At 46.7% G+C, this 14919-nt stretch overlaps 1 protein-coding gene across 1 annotated transcript in view; it reads right to left on the minus strand.

The window, feature by feature from the left end:
- Positions 1-11401, minus strand: part of SCRT1 (scratch family transcriptional repressor 1) — a 72001-nt gene extending 60600 nt beyond the window's left edge. The window contains exon 1 of the mRNA XM_077271578.1: positions 9168-11401. Coding sequence (XP_077127693.1) covers positions 9168-9279 — 112 coding nt within the window. The 5' untranslated portion in view covers positions 9280-11401. The remainder of the gene's footprint in view (positions 1-9167) is intronic.
- Positions 11402-14919: the final 3518 nt, after the last annotated feature.

The following is a 14919-nucleotide window of genomic DNA, read 5'->3' on the forward strand; positions in this document are numbered from 1 at the left end:
TCCTGGTATACATGGCTCCTCATCCCTATCCTGGTATATATGGCTCCTAATCCCTATTCTGGTATACATGGCCCCTCATCCCTATCCTGGTATATATGGCCCCTCATCCCTATCCTGGTATGCATGTCTCCTCATCCCTATCCTGGTATACATGGCCCCTCATCCCTATCCTGGTATGCATGTCTCCTCATCCCTATCCTGGTATACATGGCCCCTCATCCTTATCCTGGTATACATGGCTCCTCATCCCTATCCTGGTATACATGCCCCCTTATCCCTATCCTGATATCCATGTCTCCTCATCCCTATCCTGGTATAAATGGCCCCCTCATCCCTATCCTGGTATACTTGGCTCCTCATCCCTATCCTGGTATACATGGCCCCCTCATCCCTATCCTGGTATACGTGGCTCCTCATCCCTATCCTGGTATACATGGCCCCCTCATCCCTATCCTGGTATACATGGTCCCCTCATCCCTATCCTGGTATACATGTCTCCTCATCACTATCCTGGTATACATGGCTCCTTATCCCTATCCTGGTATACATGGCTCCTCATCCCTATCCTGGTATACATGGCCCCTCATCCCTATCCTGGTATAAATGGCCCCCTCATCCCTATCCTGGTATACTTGGCTCCTCATCCCTATCCTGGTATACATGGCCCCCTCATCCCTATCCTGGTATACGTGGCTCCTCATCCCTATCCTGGTATACATGGCCCCCTCATCCCTATCCTGGTATACATGGTCCCCTCATCCCTATCCTGGTATACATGTCTCCTCATCACTATCCTGGTATACATGTCTCCTCATCCCTATCCTGGTATACATGGCTCCTCATCCCTATCCTGGTATACATGGCCCCTCATCCCTATCCTGGTATACATGTCTCCTCATCACTATCCTGGTATACATGGCTCCTTATCCCTATCCTGGTATGCATGTCTCCTCATCACTATCCTGGTATACATGGCTCCTCATCCCTATCCTGGTATACATGGCCCCTCATCCCTATCCTGGTATACATGGCCCCTCATCCCTATCCTGGTATACATGTCTCCTCATCACTATCCTGGTATACATGGCTCCTTATCCCTATCCTGGTATACATGTCTCCTCATCCCTATCCTGGTATACATGGCTCCTCATCCCTATCCTGGTATAAATGGCCCCCTCATCCCTATCCTGGTATACATGGTCCCCTCATCCCTATCCTGGTATACATGGCCCCCTCATCCCTATCCTGGTATGCATGGCTCCTCATCCCTATTCTGGTATACATGGCCCCTCATCCCTATCCTGGTATAAATGGCTCCTCATCCCTATCCTAGTTTACATGTCTCCTCATCCCTATCCTGGTATGCATGTCTCCTCATCCCTATCCTGGTATGCATGGCTCCTCATCCCTATCCTGGTTTACATGGCCCCTCATCCCTATCCTGGTATACATGGCCCCTCATCCCTATCCTGGTATGCATGGCTCCTCATCCCTATCCTGGTATGCATGGCTCCTCATCCCTATCCTGGTATACATGGCCCCTCATCCCTATCCTGGTATAAATGGCTCCTCATCCCTATCCTAGTTTACATGGCTCCTCATCCCTATCCTGGTATACATGGCTCCTCATCCCTATCCTGGTATACATGGCCCGTCATCCCTATCCTGGTATACATGGCCCCTCATCCCTATCCTGGTATACATGGCTCCTCATCCCTATCCTGGTTTACATGGCTCCTCATCCCTATCCTGGTATACATGGCTCCTCATCCCTATCCTGGTATGCATTCCTCCTCATCCCTATCCTGATATGCATGGCTCCTCATCGCTATCCTGGTATACATGGCTCCTCATCCCTATCCTGATATGCATGGCTCCTCATCCCTATCCTGGTATGTATGGCTCCTCATCCCTATCCTGGTATACATGGCTCCTCATCCATATCCTGGTTTACATGGCCCCTTATCCCTATCCTGGTATGCATGGCTCCTCATCGCTATCCTGGTATGCATGGCTCCTCATCCCTATCCTGGTATACATGGCTCCTCATCCCTATCCTGGTTTACATGGCCCCTTATCCCTATCCTGGTATGCATGTCTCCTCATCCCTATCCTGGTTTACATGGCCCCCTCATCCCTATCCTGGTATATATGGCTCCTCATCCCTATCCTGGTATGCATGGCTCCTCATCCCTATCCTGGTATTATTATTATTATTATTTATAATTATAGCGCCATTTATTCCATGGCGCTTTACATGTGAGGAGGGGTATACATAATAAAAACAAGTACAATAATCTTAAACAATACAAGTCACTGGTACAGGAGGAGAGAGGATCCTGCCCGCGAGGGCTCACAATCTACAAAGGATGGGTGAGGATACAGGAGGAGAGAGGACCCTGCCTGCGAGGGCTCACAGTCTACAAGGGATGGGTGAGGATACAGGAGGAGAGAGGACCCTGCCCACGAGGGCTCACAATCTACAAGGGATGGGTGAGGATACAGGAGGAGAGAGGACCCTGCCCGCGAGGGCTCACAGTCTACAAGGGATGGGTGAGGATACAGGAGAGAGGACCCTGCCCGCGAGGGCTCACAATCTACAAGGGATGGGTGAGGATGCAGGAGGAGAGAGGACCCTGCCTGCGAGGGCTCACAATCTACAAGGGATGGGTGAGGATACAGGAGAGAGCACCCTGCCTGCGAGGGCTCACAATCTACAAGAGATGGGTGAGGATACAGGAGGAGAGAGGACCCTGCCTGCGAGGGCTCACAATCTACAAGGGATGGGTGAGGATACAGGAGAGAGGATCCAGCCCGCGAGGGCTCACAATCTACAAGGGATGGGTGAGGATACAGGAGAGAGGACCCTGCCCGCGAGGGCTCACAATCTACAAGGGATGGGTGAGGATACAGGAGGAGAGAGCACCCTGCCTGCGAGGGCTCACAGTCTACAAGGGATGGGTGAGGATACAGGAGAGAGGATCCAGCCCGCGAGGGCTCACAATCTACAAGGGATGGGTGAGGATACAGGAGGAGAGAGGACCCTGCCTGCGAGGGCTCACAATCTACAAGAGATGGGTGAGGATACAGGAGAGAGGATCCAGCCCGCGAGGGCTCACAATCTACAAGGGATGGGTGAGGATACAGGAGGAGAGAGGATCCTGCCCGCGAGGGCTCACAATCTACAAGGGATGGGTGAGGATACAGGAGGAGAGAGGACCCTGCCCGCAAGGGCTCACAATCTACAAGGGATGGGTGAGGATACAGGAGAGAGGATCCAGCCCGCAAGGGCTCACAATCTACAAGGGATGGGTGAGGATACAGGAGGAGAGAGGACCCTGCCCGCAAGGGCTCACAATCTACAAGGGATGGGTGAGGATACAGGAGAGAGGATCCACCCCGCGAGGGCTCACAATCTACAAGGGATGGGTGAGGATACAGGAGAGAGGACCCTGCCCGCGAGGGCTCACAATCTACAAGGGATGGGTGAGGATACAGGAGGAGAGAGCACCCTGCCTGCGAGGGCTCACAGTCTACAAGGGATGGGTGAGGATACAGGAGGAGAGAGGACCCTGCCTGCGAGGGCTCACAATCTACAAGGGATGGGTGAGGATACAGGAGAGAGGATCCAGCCCGCGAGGGCTCACAATCTACAAGGGATGGGTGAGGATACAGGAGGAGAGAGGACCCTGCCCGCGAGGGCTCACAATCTACAAGGGATGGGTGAGGATACAGGAGGAGAGAGGATCCTGCCCGCGAGGGCTCACAATCTACAAGGGATGGGTGAGGATACAGGAGGAGAGAGGACCCTGCCCGCAAGGGCTCACAATCTACAAGGGATGGGTGAGGATACAGGAGAGAGGATCCAGCCCGCGAGGGCTCACAATCTACAAGGGATGGGTGAGGATACAGGAGGAGAGAGGACCCTGCCCGCAAGGGCTCACAATCTACAAGGGATGGGTGAGGATACAGGAGAGAGGATCCAGCCCGCGAGGGCTCACAATCTACAAGGGATGGGTGAGGATACAGGAGAGAGGACCCTGCCCGCGAGGGCTCACAATCTACAAGGGATGGGTGAGGATACAGGAGGAGAGAGGACCCTGCCCGCGAGGGCTCACAATCTACAAGGGATGGGTGAGGATACAGGAGGAGAGAGGACCCAGCCTGCGAGGGCTCACAATCTACAAGGGATGGGTGAGGATACAGGAGGAGAGAGGATCCAGCCCGCGAGGGCTCACAATCTACAAGGGATGGGTGAGGATACAGGAGGAGAGAGGACCCTGCCCGCAAGGGCTCACAGTCTACAAGGGATGGGTGAGAATACAGTAGGTGATGTCTCCTCATCCCTATCCTGGTATACATGGCTCCTCATCCCTATTCTAGTATACATGGCCCCCTTATACCTATCCTAGTATGCATGGCCCTCAACCCCATCCTGGTATGCATTCCTCCTCATCCCTTGCCTGTAAGGAATGGTCCCCTTCATCCCTATCCTGGCAGGAATGGCAGGCACGATAGTAACTAAGGAAAGTGCCTCTGACTGCAGAGCCCCTATGGGAAAGCTAGTACGAAAAATCTGTGCAGTGCCCAATTCCTCCCTCCCACTACTCCCTCAGGTGATGCAGTAATCTGGGACATCCAGCTGACCAACGGGAAGAAAGAGGAAGGGGCATCCAGCCACACCCACAAGGGTTAAATTCAGGTGCCGGGGTCAGTACCTTTCTCTTTCTCCCCGGCTGACCCCTGGTCAAGGTTTCTTAGTCCTTGAAAACGTAAATATCATAGCACCAGTTAATGATAGAAGTGGGGCAAACACATTTTTGACATGTTCCTCGGTAGAACTACCAGCCAGTGAGTTTTGTAGGTTCCAGAACCAGCACAATTGAGAAATGGATTACTACCTAACTGGGTCACCCAGCTACCCCATGCCTATATTTAAATGAACCCCCATGTCACGCTGAGCATAGCGACACGGGTGTCATCTTTCTACGAGGTTCATACGCCGAGATATGTGCGATGATGTTTTTTCATATACTCAAGAAAGAGGAGTGCATTCCATAGCTCTACCCACCCCACGAGGTCATCCGGGGGGGGGAGACCCTTAGTTTTGGGCAAGGGTATAAAACTCAGCGGCCCAGACAAGGTAGGGTCTTTTGCCGGGGGATTCAACTATGACAGGCTGTGCAATCTGACCTGAAAATTTTGGGGAAGGTCCCCTCCCCCCCGCCACCGCATAGCGTACCATTGAATGACATGAAAGAACCGTAAGTTGATGTTCACCGTTAATCTCTTTTTATTTGTAATTGTCTGTACATACGATACTCGTCTTCTTTTATAATATCTTTCTACCCTTTTTTAAACACTGCCTACCTTTTGGAGTAAAATATATAAAATTACTAGCTTCATTGCTCCTTGCTCTATAACGTACGGTCACGTCCTCTGAAGTGAATTACACTACTAAGTGGGTTGGCTCCGAACCCGTAATTAATTAAGGAATCAGAGTTGGTGGCAGCGGATTTGTCCTGCGCCTTTGGGAAACCTAGTAGCGATGGACGGTATTGATAATTATTGTTCCCGCCTGAGTGGGAGTAGTTATATCGCCCTCGCTGCAGTGTGCCCATTAGCCAGTACATAGTAAGGCAGCCTTTCTGGCCACTAATTATCCTAGGTGCAGGGGGAAGATACCTTTATCATCCCCACCACTCACACCAATTTGTCATGAACCGGGGTTGTTTGGTTGCCCCTGGTTCCTTCTGAAGGGGATTTATCTATATCCCACTTCCCAGTTCCGGTTTGGAACTTGCAGCTCTCTGGCGCCCCATTACCCTCAGGTCAGTTAGGGTACTGCACCTAGGGTAATTAGTCACCAGAAAGGCTGCCTGCTATGAATTGCCTATTGGGCTCACTGCAGTGAGGGCGATATAACTACTCCCACTCAGGTGGGAACAATAATTATCAATGCCGCTGTTGCTACAAAGCCTCCCCAACGCACAGAACAAAGTATGCTGCCACCACCTCCGATTTTCAAAGTATTGACGGGTCCGGAGCCAACCCAATCAGCAGCGTAATTCACTTCAGAGGACGAGACAGTTCGTTTAGAGCATGAAGACACAAGATAGTAATTTTATATTTTACTCCAAAAAAAGGTAGGCAGTGTTTACAAGGTATAAAAAAGATATTATAAAGAAGGCAAAATCATGTGTACATAACAATTACAAATAAAAGTAGGATTCAAATTGAAAAAACTCTTACATAGCATTCAGATGATGTATCTCTGAGCATATGGGCAAACAGGAGATAAAATGAAGATGCATGTCACATCTATAGAGCAGCTGGACCCCGGGCAAAAAGACTTCAGAAGACAGCTCACTTCACTACTTGTTTCTTAGCCAAAAAACCCAGGCACTCCCCCCTGTGGTTACATCACTAAGGGGCTGAAACCACCCCTTTACTTAGATTTAGGAAAACTTTTTTATGCCTAGCTGTAGGAATCTCGTATCCGGAATACACCCGGATCACGAGGTGCGCCACGTCAGGGCGATTCTTTTAAGTGTAAACACGGAGCAATTACCTGAACCGTTTACTGAGAATCTGCACTTTGCCCTCATTGTGTTTTGCTGCAATCTGTTTCAGGAAGTGATAGATCTATCGATGGACATCCGGAATATACAATTCTTATATCGCTAGCCCGGATCAGTGCCAGAATATGTCACTTTAATAGAACAAAGAATATCATGGTGGCTACACCAGTTTCAATTAGTACCAGGAGGAATGAGTAGTTTTAGGGAGACTGCTCTGCCTGCAGCATAGAACCATAAACATTTTAGGGAGGGGTTTAGGATTCACACACACACACACACACACACACACACACACACACACACACACACACACACACACACACACACACACACACACGCAGCAGGCCAAGAGAGAAGAGGGGGGTCGGAATGGCCCACAGCGTGTCTGGAAAGCCATGTAACCTTCTAAAACTAAACTCACACTATGACATTTTTACATTATCGTGACAGGGGCTTTCCAGCTTGCCGAACTCCTTGCCCAGCTGATTTCAGGCACACTGGAGGATTGCACACTTCGCTGCAGGTGAGTCACATATGCAAACACATTTATAAACATGCACTGCCTACTCAATTGCACACTTGCTCTGTTTATACTCCACCGACACGCACAAATGATACACCATTTCAGAGGTCAAATAACCTGCAAGAGGCATTTGCTTTGGGGCTTGCCGAAGTGCTTGCCCAACACTTCACTGCAAGTGAATCACATATGCAAACACATTTGTAAACATGCACTGCTTTTTCGGTGATTACTTCGCCCAACAAACATAAAGAATACACCATTTGAAAGGTAAACTTGCCCCCTTCAGCAAGAAAAGACAGAAACAATCCACACATTCATGATTTGATCAATAAATACAGTTTAAGCATTCAGTTTCAGAAACCTGCAGTAAAAACAATAACCTGCAGGTGGCACCACAACCTCAAGTTGCTCCATTTATACTCCACCGAGATACACAAATGATACACCATTTCAAAGGTCAAATTACCTGCAGGTGGCATTTGCCTTGGGGGTCTTTCCAGCTTGCCGAAGTGCTTGCCCAGGCTATTTCAGGCAAATTCGAGGTGCAGGTGAGGCACATATGCAAACAAATTTGTAAACATGCACTGCTTTTTCAGAGATTACTTCACCCCACACACACAAATGGTGAGGCACATATGCAAACACATTTGTAAACATGCACTGCTTTTTCAGAGATTACTTCGCCCCACACACACAAATGGTGAGTCACATATGCAAACGCATTTTTAAATATGCACTGCTTTTTTGGTGATTACTTCGCCCCCCCACACACAAATAATACACCATTTGAAAGGTAAACTTGCCCCCTTCAGCAAGAAAAGACACAAACAAACCACACATTCACGATTTGATCAATAAATACAGTTTAAACATTCATTTTCAGAAACCTGCAGAAAAAACCCAATAACCTGCAATTGGCACCACAATCTAAAGACATTTTTTTAGCCTCTACTTATCAAACCAGTTTATTGTATTACCAATGTACATATATAAATACCTCTCTGTGGTCATCATTTCATTAAATACATTAACATTTGACCAGCTTGATTTTCCTGAAATTGCCTGCGCCCCCGACAACCAATGTGCAAAAATTTCTCACGGGCCAACTAGTCACAATCTATAATTGAAACTGTCCCCACAAGTGCCCTGAAACCAAAATGCCAAAAAATGTAGACACACAATAAAGTCCCTGTGTGTGTCCACATGTTTATGCATTTTGGTTTCAGGGCACTTGTGGGGACAGATTCAATTATAGTTGGTGATTGTACACTTTCAGAACTTGTCATTCATGCTCAGGATTTATTATTATTATTCCTCTATTTTTTGATAATTGCATGTTACAATCCAGGGTCTAGGGGCTTATTGCATTTATTGCCTGTGATCATTATATCATGCATGGGGGGGGGGCAGTGCTTTGGTTTTAAGTAGGTTTTAAACTTCTTGTTAATAAAGTTTTGCCTTTTTATAGATCGCACTGTGGTGTGCATTCCCTACAGTGGTCCTTTTTCCTGTGTTGTCCACTAAGGTGACACTCGGCTCGTGCTTGCAGCAGTCTCAGCCGAGGGTCATTTGCATATAGCGTCCAATTCTCTGGCATAACAGAATAATCGGATGCCATTGGGCGGTGTGAGCGAACCCTGAGGATGAGACGAGGCTTCGGCACTGCTGCGTGTAGCTGTGGGCAGCTGGCTGTCACTCGCTAGCACTGTGCTGCCCACCTTTGTGGCCTGGTACGAGCCTTGTGATTGGCTGCTTGGAGGAAGCTCTGCTCTGTTAGTGAATTGCAGTAGGGTACCTTGGGGCCGGTGTCAGACATCAGGTCATCTGCAAGTAATGGATGGTGAGGGTTGTACTGCAGTGAGCCCAGGGATGGAGGCTCTGTATAAGGATTGCACAGCCAGTAATGTGTATAATCCCATAAGTACCTGAGTCTACACATCAGGAGCAACAACAAACTCAGCTCTGCTAGCTCTCCACATGTATGTATGTATGTATGTATGTATGTGTGTATGTACATTTCTTGCACTGCATGGCTCCCATCAGGGGCCCACATTTGCGCTTACCTTTACTGGAGAGGTGTGCTGGGAAGTCTGCGCGATGTCGGATATATGCACTGTCACCGTCAGCAGAACAGAAGCCGTCCTTCACTTTTTTGACCAGAAAGGACCTTGGCATTGTTCCTCTTGTCTTCCAGAGGTCAGTGCAGGGTTAGGGAGGAAGAGATGGTTATGGAGGTGAAGATAACCAGGGTAAAGGAGGGACATCAACCTGCAGTTGCCCACCACCCTCCTCCAAAATGGGGGCACAATATTCTTCTGTAGGTCAGAGACACTGAGACGGAAGGTGGGTGAAGTCCCGGCCCTTAAAAGAAGCAAATCCTCTGATGGGCAACATGAGGTCTGAGGAGTTGTGCACCTCACAGAGACCGACTCCAGACTTCAGCACCAGACAGCAGCAATGGTCAGGGCAGGCTCCAGAATTCACAGAATTCAACAGTGGATAGCAGCAGCCACAACGATCAGGGCAATTCAGCACAGGACAGCAGAAACTTCAATGGTCAGGGCTGGCTCTGGCCTTCAGGTCTGCACAGAGGCAGCCTCAATTGTCAGGACAGGCTCTGGCCTTCAGGTCTGCACAGAGGCAGCCTCAATGGTCAGGACAGGCTCTGGCCTTCAGACCTGCACAGAGGCAGTCTCAATGGTCAGGGCAGGCTCTGGCCTTCAGCTCTGCACAGAGGCAGCCTCAATGGTCAGGACAGGCTCTGGCCTTCAGATCTGCACAGAGGCAGCCTCAATGGTCAGGACAGGCTCTGGCCTTCAGATCTGCACAGAGGCAGCCTCAATGGTCAGGACAGGCTCTGGCCTTCAGGTCTGCACAGAGGCAGCCTCAATGGTCAGGACAGGCTCTGGCCTTCAGATCTGCACAGAGGCAGCCTCAATGGTCAGGACAGGCTCTGGCCTTCAGATCTGCACAGAGGCAGCCTCAATGGTCAGGACAGGCTCTGGCCTTCAGATGTGCACAGAGGCAGCCTCAATGGTCAGGACAGGCTCTGGCCTTCAGATCTGCACAGAGGCAGCCTCAATGGTCAGGACAGGCTCTGGCCTTCAGATCTGCACAGAGGCAGCCTCAATGGTCAGGGCAGGCTCTGTCCTTCAGCACTGGAGAATAGCAATGGTCTGAGCAGGCTCCAGAAGTCAGCACTGGATATCAGAAACCTCAAGAGTCAGGGCAGGCTCTGGCCTTCAGGTCTGGTTAGAAGCAACCTCAATAGTCAGGGCAGGCTCCAGAATTCAGGTCTCAATAGAGCAGCCCCAATGGACAGGGAAGGCTACAGAAATCAATACTAGACAGTAGAAGCCCCAATGGTCAGGGCAGGCTCCAAACTTCAGGTCTGGAGAGAGGCAATGTCAATTGGTCAGAACACTGTCCAGATTTCAGCACTGGAGGAAGACAGCCTCAATGGTCAAGGTGGACTCCAGATCTCAGCACTGGACAGCGGCAGCATTAATGGTCAGCACAGGCTCCAGAATTCAGCACTGGACAGCTCCCAAAACAAGAGACTGCTGCATCTTCACAGCTGTGAACGACCCTGCTGTCCACTGGGTCTCCTACAAGCTGACCTTTGATGCTGGGGTCTCATACACCCAGGTTTGCCATGTGAAGGTGTTATTTACCCTGGCTGGTTTTGTAGAGGTCTCATTCACCCCAGTCTTTGTGGAAAGGTCTCACTTCTCTTGCTCAGTTTTATGGATGTTTACCTCAATCTTCTGTTTTATGGAGGTCTCATGTCCTCTGTTGTGCGTGGTAGAGGTCTCATTTGCCTTCTTCTGAGTGCAGGCTATCATAGGCCTTAGATGTTATCAGAGCAATGTCGCATAGCTCTGTCCTTGTCCAAGCTGTCTCCCTGTGCCGGTTGTCTCTTTCCTCCTGCTCGGTATCATTGGCAGTCTACAATCATTGCTGCTTGCTTCTCCCTCTGTTTCTCTGTGCCGGTTATTTCATCCATCCTGCTCCGTATCATTGGCAGTGTAAGACTATTTCTGCATCCCTCGCTGTCTCTGCTCCTCCTCCTTCCATCAGTCTCTCAGCCCTTCGCCGTCCCTCCTTTGCAGACGTCTTGCTGGTCTAGGGCTCAGGATATGTGATCAGCTTCTGCGGGCGGTTGGGTGAAATGTTCCGGAATTCCTGTGGGAGCCCCTGATCTGTACAACTGCTGCTAAACTCTGCGGCCTGATCTCTGCAGTCAGAAGAGGAAGTGGAGCCAGAGGGAGAGTGCGCTGCCTGCAGGAGAAGAGCCTCAAACCTGCACTTTTGTCTTGCTTCTGCTGCAAAAAAACAATACTTTATCATCATAAAAAAAGAGGAATAACGCGCGATGAAAAAGATGATATAAATAACCATGGCACCGCTGAAAACATCATCTTGTCCCGCAAAAAACGAGCCACCATACAGCATCATCGCAAAAAAATAAAAAAGTTATAGTCCTCAGAATAAAGCGATGCAAAAATAATTAGTTTTTATATAAAAGTTTTTATTGTATAAAAGCGACAAAACAAAAAATGATATAAATGAGGTATCGCTGTAATCGTACTGACCCGAAGAATAAAACTGCTTTATCCATTTCATCAAACGTGGAGCGGTATAAACACCCTCCCCCCAAAAAAAATGAGTTGTTGGTTTTTGTTCATTCTGCCTAACAAAAATTGGAATAAAAAGCAAAAAAAAAAAGTCACGTGCCCAAAAAAGGTACCAATAAAAACATCAACTTGTCCTGAAAAAAACGAGACCGCACATGACTCTGTGGACCAAACTATGGATAAATTATAGCTCTCAAAATGTGGTGATGAAAAAACTATTTTTTGCAATAAAAAGCGTCTTTTAGTGTGTGACAGCTGCCAATCATAAAAGTCTGCTAGAAAATGCGCTATAAATAGTAAATCAAACCCCCCTTCATCACCCCCTTAGTTTGGGAAAAATTAAAAAATTTAAAAAATGTATTTATTGCCATTTTCCCATTAGGGTTGGAGCTAAAGTTAGGGTTACATTTACGGTTGGGATTAGGGGTGTGTCAGGGTTAGGGTTGGGATTAGGGTTAGGGGTGTGTTTGGATTAGGGTTTCAGGTAGAATTGGGGGGTTTCCACTGTTTAGGCACATCAGGGGCTCTCCAAACACAACATGGCGCCCAATCTCAATTCCAGCCAATTCTGCGTTGAAAAAAGTCATGCGGCGCTCCTTCCCTTCCGAGCTCTGCCATGCGCCCAAACTGTGGTTTACCCCAACATATGGGGCATCAGCGTACTCAGGACAAATTGCTCAACAACTTTCATGGTCTAATTTCTCCTTTTACCCTTGTGAAAATAAAAATTTGGGGGCTAAAACATCATTTTTGTGGGGAAAAAAATTATTTGTTTTCACGGCTCTGCGTTATAAACTTCTGTGAAGCAGTTGGGGGTTCAAAGTTCTCACCACACATCTAGATAAGTTCATAGGGGGTCTAGTTTCCAAAATGGGGTCACTTGTGGGGGTTTCTACTGTTTAGGCACATCAGGGGCTCTCCAACCCCAACATGGTGCCCGCAGACCATTCCATCAAAGTCTGCATTTTAAAATGTCACTCCTTCCCTTCCGAGCCCCGACATGTGGCCAAACAGTAGTTTTCTCCCTCATATGGGGTTTCGGCGTACTCAGGACACATTGCACAACAACTTTTGGGGTCCAATTTCTCCAGATACCCTTGGAAAAATAAAAAAAATTGGATCTGAATTAATTTTGTGAAAAAAGTTAAATGTTCAATTTTTTTTTAAACATTCCAAAATTTCCTGTGAAGCACCTGAAGGGTTAATAAATTTCTAGAATGTGGTTTTGAGCACCTTGAGGGGTGCAGTTTTTAGAATGGTGTCACACTTGGGTATTTTCTATCATATAGACCCGTCAAAATGACTTCAAATGTGATGTGGTCCCTAAAAAAATAGTGGTGTAAAAATGAGAAATTGCTGGTCAACTTTTAAGCCTTATAACTCCCTAACAAAAAAAATGTTGCTCCCAAAATTGTGCTGATGTAAAGTAGACATGTGGGGAATGTTACTTATTAAGTATTTTGTGTGACACATCTCTGTGATTTAGGGGCATAAAATTTCAAAGTTGGAAAATTGTGAAATTTTCAAAATTTTCACCAAATTTATGTTTTTTTTCACAAATAAACGCAGGTAATATTAAAGAAATGTTACCACTATCATGAAGTACAATATGTCACGAGAAAACAGGGTCAGAATCATCAGGATCCGTTGAAGCTCCAGAGTTATATCCTCATAAAGGGACAGTGGTCAGAATTGTAAAAATTGGCCTGGTCATTAACGTGGAAACCACCCTTGGGGGTAAAGGGGTTAAATTATAGACTGTTCTTGTCTTTGTCAGTCGGCAAACTTACAAAATCAGCAAGGGGTGAAGTAATTATTTCTCCCACTGTAAAATAAAGTGGCACTCTGACAATCTGGAATATAAGTAGCGATACTGCTACTACCAGCATTAGCACCATTGTTTTTTGTCAGCTGGGTCATACCCCTTATAAATCGTGGTATCCAGCACGGTTTGCACTTTTTTGCACCGTGGCACATTTGATAGCATTCATTAATGATGATCACCTCTATGTAGTATGGTTTTATTTTTACTCTAGACATTGATATATCTATTGTGTTTGATATTGGTTTATTTCACATTGTTTTTCGGAGTACTATTTTCACAATTTTCATATATTTATATTTTTATACATTTTTAGCATGGTATTTTGGTATATTTATTATTAATGTTGGGCTCACTTTGTATCTTTATTCTATGTGCTCCTATTTACCAGCTGTACAAAAAATTCCTTCAATACATGATATTTTTCAATAAAGTTATAAAATTTTAGTTAAATATTGTCTTTTACTAATCCTATATTTGCATTGTAAATACACAGCCAGAATAAAGTCCTTTAATTGAAAAAACGACAGACTCCTTTAATCTTAATTAAACCAGACTTACGACCTTGCCTAATTCCACCAAAGCCCTTGTTCTCGTGTAATAAACCTAAAATAAAAAACAACAATATACCATACCATACAATATACCATAAGGGGCGTCCCTGGGCAGCGGCATACAATCATGGGGAAGCATTGATCTATTTTTTACATCTTATAACTATTATTATAACTATTCCGTATACTGAATTCTCATCATCCGGGAACAATATTTGTAATAATATTTGTATTATTACCTTAAAGGATGTTTTTAGGAATTGTATATGAGACTAGTTTCAATTATACATTGTGTCTTAACCTTTAAAAATACATGGTTGGATATGGTACTTCCACTGTATCTGGGATATTGATAAATCCTCTTTGAATTTAACTCACATGGTATTATGTATAATCCTTTTTTTAAAACTTGTTTTCAATAAACTTTATTGATTTTATGAGATTTGTGGCATAGTGGTCTGTGGGTACTAGTTACTCATTTTGTGATAATCATATGTATTTGTCCACTAGTCTTTATTTGATTTGATTAGATACTATTGATGGAGAAGCAATGATGAGAATGCTTCTGGCTGAGATTGGATATTTATGTTTTTTGAGTTTGTATTTTAATACACCATACCTGTCTGTCGTTCTGTCCCATGCTGCAATCCATGTCTGGGGGTTACTAGCTTTTAGCCTGGACGGTGCCAAGATGCGACAAGCGGTAACGTCACTGAGAAACTTCTGGTCACTGAGGCTGCATTCCAAGCAAGGCTGAACTGTCATGACCTCTGCACCGTGTGAAAAAGTGATGAGGTCACTG

Source organism: Ranitomeya variabilis, chromosome 6, assembly GCF_051348905.1.
Source record: "Ranitomeya variabilis isolate aRanVar5 chromosome 6, aRanVar5.hap1, whole genome shotgun sequence".
Classification (NCBI taxonomy): Eukaryota; Metazoa; Chordata; class Amphibia; order Anura; family Dendrobatidae; genus Ranitomeya; species Ranitomeya variabilis.